The sequence below is a fragment of the Nematolebias whitei genome, chromosome 2 (genome assembly GCF_014905685.2).
Source record: "Nematolebias whitei isolate Nwh7 chromosome 2, NemWhi1, whole genome shotgun sequence".
Lineage (NCBI taxonomy): Eukaryota > Metazoa > Chordata > Actinopteri > Cyprinodontiformes > Rivulidae > Nematolebias > Nematolebias whitei.
This window is the reverse complement of record NC_056499.1, coordinates 6,408,249-6,426,216: the sequence shown is the minus strand read 5'-3', so window position 1 is coordinate 6,426,216 and position 17,968 is coordinate 6,408,249. Positions and strand designations below refer to the sequence as shown.

The following is a 17,968-nucleotide window of genomic DNA, read 5'->3' as shown; positions in this document are numbered from 1 at the left end:
CTGTTGCTTCATTCTTTAAATATTTAGGAAGTAAATGAGCTGTGGTTCATCGGTTGAATCGGAGATTTATTTAAAGATATTGCATTAATTTTATGCCATAAAAGACACTTCTCATAACGTCTAAACAACTTGTTTTAAATCACCGTTATTCAGTTTCACTTTTTTCTTTCAAATAGACCAACAAAAAAAGAAAGAAACCCAGACTTTTGCAGAGTACCTAAAAATGTTTATTAGTTTAAAAAGTGTTTTTAAAAAACGTACCAATAAGCACTTCCCCTTAAAAAAGCAACAGCTAAAATGCAAAATAAAATAAAATGTAAAAAGCCACAGCAAAAATAATTTAAAGTGGAGAGAAGCTCTGCTGCCTTGAACCACTTACAAGAGGAAGGGTAAAAATCTTCATTAAACATTAGTGCTAACAAACACACCGGTAAATATCCAAACACAGACAACAGAATAAATAATAAATAAGTAAAGCTTGTTTAACGTCCTACATTATGATTCTGAGTCAAAACCATTTCTTGCTACAATTAAAAAGTCGACTTTTGGCTGTTAGTCAGATTTTGCATTTTTAATGTATCCAGACATTAATCTTGGAGCATATTTAGTGCCATTTTGAAACAAGTGCAACATCCAGTTTTAAAAGATTAGAGTTAAAGCCTCTCATTACAGACCACATGTTGACAAACTAAAAAAAACAAAGTAAAATATATGAAACATGTCGTGAGGCGACGCCGAGAAGAAACGCAGGTCACACAACTACACGAGGTTGTTAAAGGCTACACAAACGACACGCTGCAAATAAAACGCTGAAAACTAACCACACTTCAGTCTGTACAGAGTGCAGCAAAGAAACAGTCCATCAATAAGTTACAGTGGTTTTGACCTCTAAAATACATTTATCTGCTGTTTTAACAAAAGCAACAAAGAGACTGCGTTTTAGAGACAGACGTCTTTCCAGTGCTGTAAATATTTCTCGTCCCCTCTTCTTGTTAGACAAAGCTGTCATCCTCAGTTTGCACGTCACAGTAAGAGGAGGTTCAGTCACATTATCGACGGTGTAGTGCACGTCGCCGTGGGTCAGATCTTTGGCATGGACGTAAGGCTCAGAAACAGAAGCGTCTTCGGCTCGGGGGTTGCAGGGTTCGTTCACACGGCGTGTAAAGCTTCACATTTAGGCGACTCCTCGACAAGAACAGCCTCACAGTATTGACCTCAGCAGATTGTCAGTGCAGTACAACAAGTATTAAAGATTATCTTGCAAATAAAATTAAAAAACCTTTCTCAAACTATCCACCAAAGCTAAGTCAGGTCCTCTGGACGGTTTCTTCTTGTCTAAACGTTTCGTACTTCACCAGTAAGAGGAGCCACAACAAACTCAGTCTTATAAAAAGCACCTTCTCATATTGGGTCAACCAGTTGGATGGTGCTCAGATGGTTTCTGGAGTTAGAAACCCCAGAAACTTTGATATTTTGAACCACTTTGGCCATGAAAACCTCAAATGAGTTGACGGGGGAGAGGGCGGACTCCAGACACCGTCTGACCACCATCAAACTGGTTGATCCACTACGCAAGGATATATAAGACTGAGCTTGTTGTGGCTCCTTGGACTGATGAAGTCTTTTGGATGAAAGACAAAACATTTAAAAAAAATAATCTGTTCAGAGGACCTGACTTAACTTTGTTGGATTTTTTTACCTGGATTGTTGAGCATGAACTTTGATATTTTCTGACTGTCGGTGTCTTGGACCACTTTGATTACAACGTGACTTTGCATTGTTTCAAAAAGCTTTTAGTCTCTCACCGACTTCCTTTAATCTTTTTGAAATTATATTTTATCAATAGAAGAGTTGGATTGCTGTGTAGTTTCTGTTAAACCCCAAATATTCTCAGAGGGATTAGGGGTTTCTTCATGTGCAAAAAGTTTCCTGGACCTCTAAATCCAACTATTTGACTTCCTCACCACATGAGCTGGTTCACTGAACCATCTCACTGAATCATTTCAGGCCAAACACAACAATCACGGCAGTGGAAGACTCTTTTCTGTTCGTCAAACTGAGGCGGCGACAGTCTTTGACCGGGCAGTGCACGTTTATGTTTGAGTGCAATCATTTAAAATTACATACATTTGCACAAAATACATGAAAGAAAATTAACTATTTTAAAGTTCTCTCTTCAAAAGTACAAGATTTCCCCTTTTAGTGTTTTTTCAGTAAATAAATGGCTTTATTTGAAACATATTTGTTTCAAGTCCAGTGTTGGTGATTGTTGCTCATGACGTAAACTGAACCACCGTATACATCCTTAAAGCTATTTTAAAGGGATTGCTGCCAGACAGACCTGCCCTTATTTGCTTTATATCACATTATGCATATTTTTTACTCAAATAACTTCATTTGCATAAAACAGTAGTTTTAAGGGATGTCTCAGCATCTTTGCATCTGTAAAAAGCATGAAATGTGCATAAAGAGGCCCAATTACATTATTGCCAACATCTACTTACACTTACCCATAAACTGTTTTAGATAAAGTTGGAAACAACCATTTAGGCTAGGCCTGTCACGATAACAAATTTTGCTGGGCGATTAATTGTCTCAGAAATGATTGCGATAAACGATAATATTGTTTGAAATTTGACAATAGTTAGTAATTATTGTCAAATTTAAAGAGAAATTGTTAATTTGTAGTACCTTTCTTGACCACCACATGGCATTAGACTGTTTGAACTGAAGGATGGATAGTGAGCAGTGTGTCTCTAAGAAAAATGGGAGGGAGGCCCCTCGACATGACATGGGCTGTGTCGCATTCCTTTTTTTTTCGGTTCTCAAAATGGCGGACACTTGGTGTGTGGTTTGAGCTTTTTAGCATAATATTTTTCACACAAAGCTTTTAATAAAAATATCAGTAAACAAGTTCTCAGCTTCTTTTTGCAGAGAAAAACAACTTTTTAGACAAAGGTACGGGATTCAACTGTGAATTTTGGAGCTTCGACAAGACAGAGTTTTTTCCCCCGGAGTTCGGCCTGTTAGCTTAGCTCGTAGCTTAGCTGCTTTTAACGATCCAAAAAATGCGATTTTGGACGGTTATAACAGATTTTAAAGAGAAAGGGAGGGGTCAGTGAAGAGCACCGGAGCTGAGCCTTTTGTCGTCCAGTGTCTTCAGTAGAAAGAGACACGAAGAAACGATAAAGCCGATAAAAGAAAACGAGGTCGATAATTTTCATTTATCGTGCAATTAATTGATTTATTGTTTATCGCGACAGGCCTAAATTTTAACTTCCATTTGTTGTTCCTGAAAAGTGTATTTATTCATATGTTATTTGATTTTATTCAAACAAAGTGCAAATTTGATAAAAGAAACTTTTAGGAATTAATAAATAGAACACAATAGCCAGTGTATTACTATATTACGAGTCCAAGAGTATATTAAATAGATTTGCATGATTGATTTTGGTTGTTTTTGTCACTACGAGTCAATAAATTGTATTTTACACAAACTAACGTTAGTTTTTGTTAATATCTGAAGTTTTTTTAGTCTACATAACACACAACTCTCTCAGTTACAGTATAAATATTAGTCCAGCATAGTTTGATTTATGACCATAAATGATCTAATTGCAGCTGCCAAGCTTTGAACACCATGACAGTTATTATTCAGAGAAATATTAGGTTTAGGATGAAGCTTTGAAACATTTGTCCGCTTGTTTGTAATGCTTTTGATGAAACAACATGAGGTGTTTTTCTCCATCTTTAAAGAGCAATGACCAGCATTTTACTCAGTGTTGCAGCATGATGTCAGTTCAGTCAGCCTGGCACTTCAAACTGGACAGAGCTCAGTGTCCAGTGTTGCTATTTACAATAAAAACGAGTGAAAATAAATAAAGCGCACACACCACAGATGAACATTTTCAACATGACAGGGACAACACAAACAGAATAGTCGTCAGCCCATTAACCCAACAGCTGGGTGATCCTTGCTTTCTAACCATTCGAGTCCGCCTGAATGTGGCGTCTCGCTCATTTGCTGGAACAGCTCCTCCGCTGCAGCGTTTTCAAACTTGCTTTGCTGCTGGTTGGGGTCAAACAGCAGGTTTGTGTCCAGCGCGTTCAGGTCATTGATGCTGCTGGAAAGCTCCGATGTCATTCTGATTTCACAGGGGAAATCAGGCCCTCCAGCAGTCAGCTCAGATACCTGATCCAGGAGGTGACTTCCTGCAGCGAGGCTGCCGTCTGTCAGGAGGTGCCGTGCGCTGCCGAAATCTATCTGCTGCTGCGAGCTCAAAGCTAACATTAAAGACTGATGCTGCTCTCCAGAGGCTGCATGGCTGTTGCCTGCTGAGAGAATCATGTCTTTATTAACGGTACTTTCTAAGATGTAATTTGGCCTCTGTGAGGTACAGCTGCTTGCAGAGTTGGGCGTCATCAGGTTCATCTGGTTATCAGAGCAGGGGAGGCTGGGCTTGGACTCCAGGATTTGGGTGAGGTTCATCCGTGCCGTGTAGGTGGAAGGTAAATTATGTATGCCTAAACCTCGCATCGAGTCACCGTTGTCCCCTTCCAGCTTGTTAAGTAGGACACTGGTGATGTTTTGGCTGCTGCACGGGTGGTTCGGTGCAGGCAGGACTTCAGATTGCATCATGACGTTGAGCGGCACCGAGCGGCTCCTCTGAGCCATGCTGCTGGCCTCGGGATTTGTCTTGCTGTTAGAAAACATGTTTAGCGCTTCTGGCATCATAGGAGAACTGAAGGGAGACACCACTGAGCGCGGGACGTTGGGGAGAGCGCTGTTCCCGCTTAGATTCTTCTGATGCACTGCTGGGCTCACGCTGCGACATCGGAAAGCTGCAGCGGATGTGCTGGAGGTTTTATTATCCAGAGGAGCTGGCACAGCAAAACCCTCCTGCTTGTTGGACATGCTAGCTACCTGCAGCTGCACGGGGGAGATGGGGGTCAAGCGGCCACAGTGGCTGTCGTGGTGGCGTGCATGAGGAACAGCAAAGGCATGAGGCTTCTGAAAATGCTCGTCTATCAGGCCTTGGTATCCGGTGAGAATTCCCACTCCGCTGTTTGACTTGTTTATGGTCCCACCGCCACCAGTGCTGCTGCTGTAGCTGTTACTCATCCACTCCAGCCTCGCCTTGTCCGGGTGGGTGGCCATCGGCCTCTGCATGGGTTTGACCGGGCTGCGGGAGATGGCGGTGTTTTCGTGGAAGCACGTCATGCTGGAGTTAATGGGCATGAACGCAAAAGGGTTCCTGCACTCCACCGGACTCGGAGGAATGTTGCTGCTGCAGCTGGAGTGAGGGTTTCCCACTGGGGTGTGTCGGCTGCTTCCCAGAGCGCTGTCCACTGGGGTCGTGGAGGCAATATGAGAGCAGGGGCTCTCATTGGTAAAGTTTTGGACTCCTCCCATCATCTCTGATGTGGGTGTGGGGGTGTGGATCAGGTGGCTGCTGTTGCTCGCAGCATGATAGAAGGCAGTCGTGGCCTGATTGGTGGATGTTATGTTGTCTGGCATCAGAGCGTGCTGGCCTTGAAGGGTGCCACAGTTTCCAAACTGCTGCAGCTGTTTAAGCTTCATCTGCTCCTCCATCTGAACCAGCTCCTCCACAATGCTGTCCTGAGTCACATCGTCATCGAAGGAAAAGTAGTCCATGTGTTTCTGTGCCGCGAGCTGACTGGATGACGCTTGGTTTAAAAACTGCAGGGCGTCGTTGGCAGGATCACACTGAGCGTATGTCTGGTGTTGACCTCCTTCCAGGTTTCCTGTGATTGAGTGTGAACATGTGCGTCTCTGAAAACCAGCGTCAGCGACATACACGTTACCCATTGTGTGCGCTGGCTGTTCTTGTACGGATACGTCACCGACTGATGTGCCAGTTTCCATAACAATGGAAGTGTTGCTCCTCAGCGTTGAGCTATGTGTTTTGGCAACAGGGTCAAAGCAGCTAGCTCTGACAGAGGAAGTGCTTTGTGTGTCAACTTGAGCGGATAAGACGGAGCTCATTTTCATGTCTACATTCTGCATGACTGGTGCACTTTCAGGTCTACCTGTTGCACCTGAGCTGGAGACAGAACCAGCCATGCTTTTGAAACTGTACTGAAGAGCGCCATCTACTGGCTGCTGCGGTATAAAAACCCTTTTGAGTGGGGAAAGGTCTGGACTGAGGCCTGAGCGTTTCCTGGGGCTCTTCGTTGATAAGAAACGTTGCTCTGCTTGGAGGCCTTCAAACGATGATAGTCTGCTGGTGTTTCCTGAAGGAACAGTGCTGGTGTTCTGAGTGGGAGAAGATAAGTGCAAAGTGCTTGTTTTAGTTGAGCTGTTATTGCTGCTTTGAGCCACAGTGTTGGTGCCTGATGAAGACCTTCCACTGCTGCTACTGTTAGATATTTCCTCCAGACCAAGGAAGCCTTTAGTTTGAGGTATGGGCACGCTGGCAGCTCTCTGTACTGCACCTATAGCCCTATTTGCTCCTTGGGTCAGAACTCGACTGCTGGAATTTTGCATCTGGCTGCTCTTATGTATAGCTTCAACTTCCATCTCAACATCCATGCCCTGAGGGTCGATGATCGGCCCGGGCTCGGCCACCGGCGCCACAATGGGCACAGCAGATGTGATGCCTGCAGATGTGGGCTGCAGAGTGGCGTTTGTAAGAGTTGTGGTTTCCCTGCTCGTAGGAGCCAGTGATATCGCTGCCATCTTAACCAAACTCACTGGGCTAACATGACATGTAGTCATCACAGTCTTGATGGGACTGTTGGTGATGATCATGGTTGAGGGCGAGCGCAGGGTGATCGCAGAGGTGACCGAAGGTTTGGGCAGGATCTGAGCGTAGCGCTGCCGAGCTGTGCGCTCACCCACTGGACTGGTCAGAATGGTTTGGACCGGTTTGGGACCCTGTTTGACAGCTTGAAGTGGCTGCGACACCATTTGGAAGTTAAAAGGCAGAACTTTGCTCTCCACTGCTCCCACAGGACTCGCTGACATCAGCTGGCTGTTCTTCTGCACCTGCAGAGGAAAGACAATCACATCAGTAAAGCAAAGTTTTAGACATCACTGTGGAAAATCTGCTAGTTAAACTTCACATTTTCTATGTACAGTACTGTGCAAAACATACAAAACAGCTAGTGTTTTTGATATTTTGCTTCCAGGAAAAATACTTTTATGTAAAATGAACGAAAATGCTGCCAATGTCCAAAGAAAAAACTTGTTTCTCAGAAAGTCTGAAGAACTTTTGACCAAGACTGGTTTAAAATATATTCCAAAAGATTCTGCCTTGATGGAATCAAAACATAAAGAAAGGTGTTGCTATATAGAAATGTTAACTATGATAATCCACCGCAAAATGTAACTTAATTTATTCAGTAGTTGTTTTTTTGTTGTTGTTGTTGAGAAAAATAAAACACCAAAGCAGACAATAATAACTCGTGGCTGAGTTTAGGGTTATTAAAAAAATTAACGTTACTGCAAGTTGGAGATGCACCTTCATGACTGATGTTTATGTCACTAATGTGACGTTAAATACAATCCTACGGCCAGACGAGGCTTTACATCCACACATACATTACATACGTAGATTAACTGTTTGTTTCTGCGATGTACGATAAGAAAGGCGTTTTCTCACCGTGATGGGGCTCGGGACAGCTGCGACCACAATGCCAATAGTTGGTTGTGGCGAGGGAGTGGTGGGGCTGCTGCAAGGCACGACGTCCTCTACCCTCTTAGTCGGACCGTCTCCAGGTAGAGGAGAGTGCAGCTTCTGCTCCTGTTGCTTCCTCTGAATCTTCCTCTGCAGCTGCTGCTTTGCATCCACACACGGTGACGAAAACATCGTCACCTGAGGCTGAAAGGGATGAGCCTCTGACGTGGGAACGAAGGCTGAAATGGTCTGAGGTGGTTTGGCCTCTGAAACGATAAGACAACATTTGTTTTGCTCTTTTACCTTCTATAAAATATTACTATGAAAAAAAACAACTTTCAACTTACACTACATTGCCAAAAGTATTTTCTCACCCATCCAGATTATTGGAATCAGGTGTTCCAATCACTTCCACGGCCACAGGTGTATAAAATGAAGCACCTGGGCATGCAGACTGTTTTTACAAACATTTGTGAAAGAATGGGTCGCTCTCGGGAGCTCAGTGAAATCCAGCGTGGAACTGATAGGATGCCACCAGTGCAACAAATCCAGTCGTGAAATTTCCTCGCTCCTAAATATTCCACAGTCGACTGTCAGCTGTGTTATAAGAAAATGGAAGTGTTTGAGAATGACAGCAACTCAGCCACGAAGTGGTAGGTCACGTAAACTGACGGGGTCAGCGGATGCTGAAGCGCATGGTGCGAAGAGGTCGCCAACTTTCTGCAGAGTCGATCACTACAGAGCTCCAAACTTCACGGGGCCTTCAGATTAGCTCAAGAACAGTGCGCAGAGAGCTTCATGGAATGGGTTTCCATGATCGAGCAGCTGCATCCAAGCCATACATCACCAAGTGCAACGCAAAGCGTCGGATGCAGTGGTGTAGAGCACGCCACCACTGAACTCTAGAGCAGTGGAGGCGCGTTCTCTGGAGTGAAGAATCACACTTCTTCATCTGGCAATCTGATGGATGAGTCTGGGTTTGGTGGTTGCCAGGAGAACGGTACTTGTCTGACCGCATTGTGCCAAGTGTAAAGTTTGGTGGAGGGGGGATTAAGGTGTGGAGCTGTTTATCAGGAGCTGGGTTTGGCCCCTTAGTTCCAGTGAAAGGAACTCTGGCTGCTTCAGCAGACCAAGACATTTTGGACAATTCCATGCTCCCAACTTTGTGGGAACAGTTTGGAGCTCGTCCTCTTGTTGGCTCTTCCAACGTGACTGTGCACCGGTGCACAAAGCAAGGTCCATAAAGACATGGATGCAGAGTGTGGTGTGGATGAACTTGACTGGCCTGCACAGAGTCCTGACCTTAACCCTTTGGGATGAATTAGAGCAGAGACTGAGAGTCAGGCCTTCTCGTCCAACATCAGTATGTGACCTCACAAATGCACATCTGGAAGAACGCTCAAAGATCCCCATAAACACACTCCTAAACCTTGTGGACAGCCTTCCCAGAACAGTTGAAGCTGTTCTAGCTGCAAAGGGTGGACCAACGTCATTTTGAACCCTATGGATTAGGAATGGGATGTCACTTAAGCTCATGTGAGTCAAGGCAGGTGAGCGAATACTTTTGTCAATGTCGTTTATTTTGCGATGACAAGTTCTGCATATAAATGTCAATCAAACAACAAACTTGGCTCGTTTAAGGAACAAGTCTCTATTTGATAGCATTTGTCTGAATACAAGAAGTCTTCAGACACTGAACGATTGGTGTAGTAGACCAAAGCAACTAAAATATTTAAAAATGTCCACAACTCGCACAGATTTAAACCCTGAGCTTAGATTAAGCAGTACGAGCAGCAGCAGGCAGCTGCCACCAGGTGGCACCACCACCTTCTTCTAACCTTCCTACCTGTTGTGCTGGTCATTATGGTGAGAGCGGCCAGCGACTTGTTGCTGATGTAGTGGCTGTCGATCAGGAAGCGAGCCAAGTCTTCGACGGCATCAAACTGTCGTTTCAGCACCTTTTGGGCCCATTCGCACACAAGATCACAGGCTGCAAACCGCACTTCCTCCTTGATGCTGCTCAGCTGGCAGGGCGAGTCCAGCACATCACAGTGGAGCTGAACACAACGAATAAGGTTAAATAGATGGAGAAATGCAGAATTTACTGACAGAGATGAGAAACATGTTGATGTGCTTACGCCATCTGGTGTTTTATGAAGATCCAGGGTTGGTAAAGACGGCATGTGAACATATGGTCTCTTTCTAAGTCCACTGTAGCAATATGTGAGTCAGAGTTAAGACCACAAATAAACAGTGATTACATACAGAAGCACAAAATGAACAGAATCCCGAACTATTAAAGGACTTCTGACTTATGGTTTGGTTTGTTGATTTTATTTTCATTTAATTTTATATGTCTTAAAACACTAAAGGGCAAATTCGGTCTCTTTTATTGGTTATTAAATTATAATTGAAAATTCCCAGCAATGAACAGATGCAGCCCCCCAACTGTTAACATCTGATGATCAATAAGGGTGAATAAATCAATCTAAATACTGTTGATTGATAAATTCAACTAGGTGTCCCCCTTTAACGAGAACAAACAAAAGTAAAGTGTAAGTAACGCCCACCTTTCATCATCATCATCCTCTTGTTAAAAACATCATATCTCTGCTAAAACATCTACAGACTGTGATATTAAGGTTTATAAAATGGAATGGGGCTCCATTAGTAAAGTTACACTGTCACAAATTAACAGCAATATTTTGGTTTATTTAGCCTTTCATAAGAAATTTTTTTTTTTTTCCAAAGTCATATTTTCACCATGCATTTATAAATGTCATAGTTCCCAACTAAATATTTAGTTTACAAACTAAATACTTAACTTGCAAGTTAAATATTCACTTAGTAAAATAAACATTTAGTTTGTAAATTAAACATTTAATTTCCAAACTAAATATTTATTGTCCACAGAAAATATTTTATTTCCAAACTAAACATTTAATATCTAAGCTAAACATTTAATTCCTAAACTAAATATTTAATTTGCTGACTAAATATTTAACTCAGACATAAATATTTATTTTCCAAGCTAAACATTTAATTTCCTAAATAAATATTTAATTTTCTAACTAAATATTTAACTCTGACCTAAACATTTAACTTGCAAGCTAAATATTTAGGTCCGAGCTAAATATTCAGTTAGCAAATATTTAGTTTAGGAATTAAATGTTTAGCTTAGGAATTAAATATTTAGTTTGGAAATTAAGTGTTTAGTTTTGAAAATAAATATTTAGCTTAGAAATGAAATATTTAACTTATACCTAAATATTTAGTTTACTAACTAAAAATAACTAAATATTTAACTTGCAAGTTAAGTACTTAGTTTGTAAACTAAATATTTAGCTTGTAAATTAAATATTTAGCTTGAACAATAAATATTTAGTTTGGAAATTAAGTGTTTAGTTTTGAAAATAATTATTTAGCTTAGAAATTAAATAGTTAACTTACACTTAAATATTTAGTTTACTAAATAATATTTAACTTGCAAGTACTTAGTTTGTAAATTAAATATTTAGTTGGGAACTATGACATAAATGTATGAACAACATGATGAAAATGCGACTTTGAAAAAAAAAATAATAATTCTTATGAAAGGCTAAATAAACCAAAATATTGCTGTTAATTTTTGACTGTGTAACTTTACAAACAACACCCCATAAAATATTATATAATTTTGCTCATTATTCCTTTAAGAATTTACCCCTTTTCTCCAAACTGAGGTCAATCAAAGCACTATATACAACAGGTAAGATGTTTATTGTTCATAATAGCTCCCATATGAAAAGATTTGAACCATTCCTTTCCAGTTCATGAAGGTCACGGACACACACCGTTGTTTGTACTTTGACGTCACAAACGGCAGAAAAAATAAAAGTGACCACGAAGGTCAAGATCACAGAGACTCCCCGAGGGTCTGCATGATGCCTCTGAGGTGGAGGGGGGGGGGGCTTCATTTCATTTCACGTCTATATTTAGAGAGCACATGAACTGCTGCAGCAGATGGTCTGGGACCACACACACACACACACACACACACACACACACACACACACACACACACACACACACACACACACACACACACACACACACACAGCAGACAGATACAATCCATTCCAGTAAAGGATATTTGGATTTCCCTCGCATGCCGAGCCGGCGAGCCTTCATGTTCGGGAAGACGTTTTTCATCATCTTTCCGAAGTCCGCAGCGCTGAGCGAGTGGTAGTTCAGATTGTCACAGAAGCTCCTGAAACACACGTCGGCCACACATCGTGACATGTGAAGTCCAGACGATCGGCCTTCAGTGAGAGTTTGAACATCTTACAGCTCCGTGTTTCAGCTCTTTAGCTCCATGTCATTATTCAGGACCACAATAAAAACAAACATTAAGGTATCTTACAAATAAAACAAATCTCAAGTTAAAAAAATAACAACTTGCAGCGTTTTAATTAACATTTGGTGTCAACCCAATGCAAGATGGCCGCCACAGCCAAACGACCATTTAAAACCCCAAAATGTGAATTTTCCTCATGTTGGGCTGAGCCTTGGTGTGGTAGTAGCTGAGACTGACCTCCAACACATGTTTTAAGCTCTAACAGTTTGGGCCTGATCTTTATTTAAATTTTAACGTTGACAGCCCGCTCTGCCTGTTCGCAAACGAAAGAACCGCTGAAGAATTTTACTCCAACCTTCAGATCATCTACAACTGATGGAGTCAACCTAATTCAACATGGCTGACAGCCAACTAAGATGTTAAAGGAAGATAAATCATAACTCGGTCATTACAGATTCTAGTAGTAACTGAGTCACTCACAGTTTACGCTCTGAGTGTGATGTTTCTCAACAGAGGAGAAGATAGAACTTTATTGATCCCACAGGTTTTACATTATTATAGTGCATATCTTGGATCTTTTAGCGTACAGTTTGACGTTCATTTAGCGTATATCTTAGATCCTTATTTACCGTTTCTTTTTACACTTTATATTTTTGCTATTGTTGGGTGTAACTGGGACCTTGTGTACATAATTTTGTTTCACCTCATGTGATGGAAATGACAATAAAGTTGACTTGAACTTGTTGAATGATGCCAGTTTAAATGTTTAGCATGACACAACGTCCTTCAATGAGCTGATTACAGCTACCGTACTTTCCGCCGTGCATGTCGCACCGCCCTATAAGTCGCATCAGTCCAAACATGTCTAATAAAGTGGAAAAAAAAAAGGTAATAAGTCGCTTCGCCATATAAGTCACATCTATTATTAGTCACCGCTGACACGTCGCATTCGTTACGCGTCATCGCCGACAACCCAGAAACGTGGGCCGGTGTTGTGCCCAAAATCGATTGGCTGCCAAATGGCAGCCGCAGGAACGTGCACGGGAGGACTTTAACAAAAATTTAACAAGATTAACACCTAAAAACAATTATTTGTTTGCTCGAAATTATAGTAAAGGTGCGTCTCAGTTGAACTTTTACTTAATAAATGCACTTCAACAGTCAAATCAGCTGCATTTCGCCGGGGCGGCGCAGAGAAATGAAGCTGATTTGACTGTTGCTCCAGGCGAGCTGGATGAAGGTGTCAGACTATGGCAAGCCGATTGTGTCATTAATAGGCACTTTTCCCTATTACGTGACACAACAGCATGCCAAACAATCAAGTGCCATCTATCGGTTGAAAATGGTAGTGTTCAACATTTTACAATGTCAGAATGAATGAAAACGGTCATATCTCAGCCAAATATTGGTTTATAAATATGGAAAAAAAACATAAATAAGTCACAGGGTATGCAAATTAGGCAAAAATGTGTGACTTATAGGCCGGAAAATACGGTATTAGTGTATAACTTGGATCTTTTAGCGTACCGTCGGGCATTTGTTTAGCGTAATCTTAGCGTATATCTTAGATCCTTATTTATTGTTTCTTTTTACACTTTTATATTTTTGCTATTATTGGATGTAACTGGGACCTTGTGTACATAATTTCGTTCCACCTCATGCACCACATGTGATGGAAATGACAATAAACTTGACTTGAACTTGTTGATTGATGCCAGTCTAAATATTTAGCATGACATAACGCCCTTCAATGAGCTGATTACAGCTAATTTTCTTACATTTATAGACATTTTGCTTTAAGTGGGTGAAACCTGTTGGAGAGGCCTTCCTGTGACCCGTCCGGGAGGCGCCAGTGTTTCTGCGTGATGTGATATTTCTGTTCTCGTGGAGTTAAAACGATGAAAAAAGTTACATAAGACTGTCGGAGCGTTTCAATGAGCGTCTCAGATTTTCCATTCTAATATTACCAGCACATGCTGCTCTCTGATTCTCATGCCTGCTGCAGCTATTTATACTGACACTTTAGCCTGCAGCAATGTGGAGCAGGACGAGGCACGAACACCGTGAGCCGTTGTCTTTTACAGAACACTTCATGAGAACGGTGTCTTAACACAGGAAGTCTCATTTAGTTTGTGCGTGTTAAAAAACAAAGTCTGAATGTGAAAAGCCACTTCTTGTAAAACAAATAATAAAACACTCCGTTCTGTCTGTTCATACGTACTTGTATTCATCGTAGACCTCCTGCTTGGGAAGAGAGGTCTCCGGGTATTCCTCTAAATGATCCCGGATCCAGTTGAACGCATGCGTCTGCTGCGTGCGGCTCGACAACAGGGCGCTCTGGTCACTGAGAAAAAGATCGGGGTCACCGGCTGACAAAAGACAAACTTCTTCACTCACGTCTCAAACGTTCTCAGGAGAAACGCTCACATTTGTTGTATTAGTGGCGATCTAACCTCTGTCTGGAATAAAGTCACAGGCCAGGCATTTTCAGAATTTTAAGCAGGGTTTAATTTATTTATTTTTCAGTGTACAATTATAAAAACAGACAGACCACAATGTTTTACCATGACCCTAAGCGTCTGACTTTTTTGTGTATTAATAACGGACCATAAATCTCACAGCATTACAAGAAATAAATATTATTTTATCTACAACTTTGTCTTCTTTCATGTAATCATTCAGGTTAGTGGCTGTTTGAGCGTCTGAGGTGTTTTATAATGATAGTGCCCTTTTATTTTAGAAACATACAGAGAACAGGTCCCTCTACGCAATTGATACATTTTTATTCCACCAGACGACGGAGCTGGAGAGCCCTCATGCCCTGAATGGACCCACGCAGCTGGGTATGTCATTGATCCCTGGGGTGACTGGAAGATGGTGTGTGTATCTGTGCTGTCTGTGGAGGACGCAGAAGATGTGTACATTATTGGATTTATGATAAGAGGGTTTCTGCTTTTTGGAATCGGTGGATACCTTGGATATCAACGAATTAGGAAGACGTCAGCAGCAGTTTTGGCCATGGTAAAGCTGCCAGCCTTATGTGAAGGATTAATTTGTGCCTCGAGCGCTCAGACTCATGTTTACAGAGTTCAACCGCGAGCTGGACGCCATCACTGAAATCGTAGGCCGCTTGCAGCTCCTGGAATTCACCAACATGAAGGTTTCAATCTTGGAGTAAGCTAATCGAGCACGGACCGGGTGGAATGTCCACAAATCTGTCTGTTTGGATTCACCATCGAGTGAACCAGCAGAACTTGAAGTCTGACAGAAAACAGAGTCTGGCGGCCAAAACAATTGTTGTTTATCTGAATTTGGCCTTGGTCAGGCCAACTTATCTCAAATTGCTCCTGGAGAATACGTAACTAGAAGCTCTGCCTGCCCCCCCCCCAGTCGTCTGTGGCCTTATCAGAACCATGATGCTGATAGACACTGTACCATCTTATCAGAACTTTGGAACTTTCTGGAGTGTTTATGGACAACTCACCGGCTTGTCAACCTCTATGCATAAATGTATTATGATGTCGTCGTATGTTGCTGTTTTATGTTGTGAGGTCCTTTTTTTAAAATCTTTTACATTGTTTTCTGGCCAGGACATGGTGTGAGATATGAATTTTTTTGTCTTCCTCCATCCTCGTGCTCTTTTTCTCATCTGCCTGTATGTTGTATGTAACAGGTCTCTTCTCTTGTAAATGAGTCTTCGAGGCTCAATGGGAACTAAACTGTGTAAATAAAGGTCTAATAATAATAATAATAATAATAATATTAAAACAGGTGTTTTCTTACCTTTTCTCTGCGGTGCTGTTTGGACCAGAAGGCAACTGGAGGTAGAGGTAGAGCTTTTCGATGTCCGAGAACTTCTCCACATCTTGCTGTAGACATTAAAAAGGAAACAGATGACTTTAATTCCTTCTTGTCCACTAGTACAAATACATTTTCTGCCTGGACGTAAAAACTCCCAATTCTGAAAAAGTTTTGAGATTGTTAAAATGCAAATACTCTAAAAACAGAATGCAGTGATTTGAAAATCTCATAAACCCATATTTTATTCTCAACTGAACATAGTAAACGTTAGTAAATTAGTAGTACATAGTAAATTCAACCTTTATTTACACAGGTTAATCCCATTGAGCCTCAGGGACTCATTTACAAGAGAGACCTGAAAAACATTAATATATAGATATTTAGATTTATAAATATACAATGTATAAAACATTCAACCTGATAAATTGTACCGTTTTGTTTTTGAGGAGAAAAAAGTAATTTTGAATTTGAAGTCAGCGACATGAATAAATCACACTGGGAGAGTAGATGGTACAAAAAGGAAACACAAAGGAGCATTTTGCAACTAATTGTGTTAATTGTCTTAAGGTCAGTATAAAAAAAACATTTAGAGAGAATGAATCTCTCAGAAGTAAAGATGGGCAGAGGTTCGTAATAGTACAGGTAGTACAAGTAGTAAGAACTGGTAGTCGTTTATTTTAGTTTATATATAAATATAATATTTAAAGGCATTTCAAACCCTTCCCACACTCTTGCAATATTCTAAACAATGTTTCTAAACTCGAACCGCTCTAAAAGAGCACAGAATGTCATGATTTCAGCTCCCTGCCTCCGGCTGCACTCTCGGCCACGCCCACTTCTCAGCGCTGCACGGAGATCAGCTGATCAGCTGCAGGCGGAAGCTTCCCCCACAGCTGTGGGCTGCACACAGGTGCTAAATCATTTAAAATAATTTATTTTAAATAAAAATATCATGCCGATTGTGTTGCTCATCCATCAATCAGCCATTTGTGTGTCATGTCCAATCTTACTTTGAAAAACCACGATAGAGCGAGTCCACGAAAAATGAATCATGAAGTAGCGAGGGACTACTGTATACGTCATAAATCATAATTCAGTCGAGCTTTCAGTGATTCGGGACAAAACTTCACGAAAGGCAAAAAAAAAAAGTGCCAAAACAAAGAAAATGAACAAAAAATGTGACTAAAACCTTCATGAAACGTCTGGACATGACTAAATATTCATGTCACTGACATGCCTGAGCTCAGAGTTGGTTACAGCTTCATGTTTCTGCTCAGCGGGTGACACTCAAGCAGCACGTGACAAATCCAGAGCAGTAAAGAGCTGCAGACAGAGCGACGGCTGCAGGATGAATCTGATGCTTCTGCTGTAAACACCCGTCCTCGGACAAAACGCGGCCTCAGTCAGAACATTCAACACTTAAAATAAAAATAGAAAAGTTACATTAAACCATTCCTGGGTTCTGTTGTAAGATACTCCAGTTTCCTCCCACAGTCCAAAAAACATGCATGCCAGGGTAAACATCTACTGTAAATTATCTCTATGTGTTGTGTTCAGGTTCCTTATGAGCCTGAACACAACACGACTGCTCACTGGCTCCCTATGAGCCTGAATGCATCACGACTGCTCACCGGCTCCCTATGAGCCTGAACACAACACGACTCTCGCAGGCTCCTTATGAGCCTGAACACAACACGACTCTCGCAGGCTCCCTATGAGCCTGAACACAACACGACCGCTCACCGGCTCCTTATGAGCCTGAACACAACACGACCGCTCACCGGCTCCTTATGAGCCTGAACACAACACGACTGCTCGCCGGCTCCCTATGAGCCTGAATGCAACACGACTTCTCACCGGCTCCCTATGAGCCTGAACACAACACTACCGCTCGCCGGCTCCCTATGAGCCTGAACGCAACACTACCGCTCGCCGGCTCCCTATGAGCCTGAACGCAACACGACTGCTCACCGGCTCCCTATGAGCCTGAACGCAACACGACTGCTCACCGGCTCCCTACGAGCCTGAACGCAACACAACTTCTCACCGGCTCCCTATGAGCCTGAACGCAACACGACTTCTCACCGGCTCCCTATGAGCCTGAATGCAACACGACTTCTCACTGGCTCCTTATGAGCCTGAATGCAACACGACTTCTCACCGGCTCCCTATGAGCCTGAATGCAACACGA

General features: G+C 42.0%; 1 protein-coding gene across 1 annotated transcript in view; it reads right to left on the bottom strand.

Moving 5' to 3' along the window:
* Nucleotides 1-3,943: 3,943 nt before the first annotated feature.
* rfx7a (regulatory factor X7a) overlaps nucleotides 3,944-17,968 on the bottom strand; it is a 23,314-nt gene continuing 9,289 nt past the window's right edge. Inside the window, 7 exon segments of the mRNA XM_037696040.1 lie at nucleotides 3,944-7,009; nucleotides 7,626-7,906; nucleotides 9,487-9,697; nucleotides 9,779-9,863; nucleotides 11,773-11,889; nucleotides 14,198-14,320; nucleotides 15,760-15,845. Of these exon segments, the coding sequence (XP_037551968.1) occupies nucleotides 3,944-7,009; nucleotides 7,626-7,906; nucleotides 9,487-9,697; nucleotides 9,779-9,863; nucleotides 11,773-11,889; nucleotides 14,198-14,320; nucleotides 15,760-15,845 (3,969 nt within the window).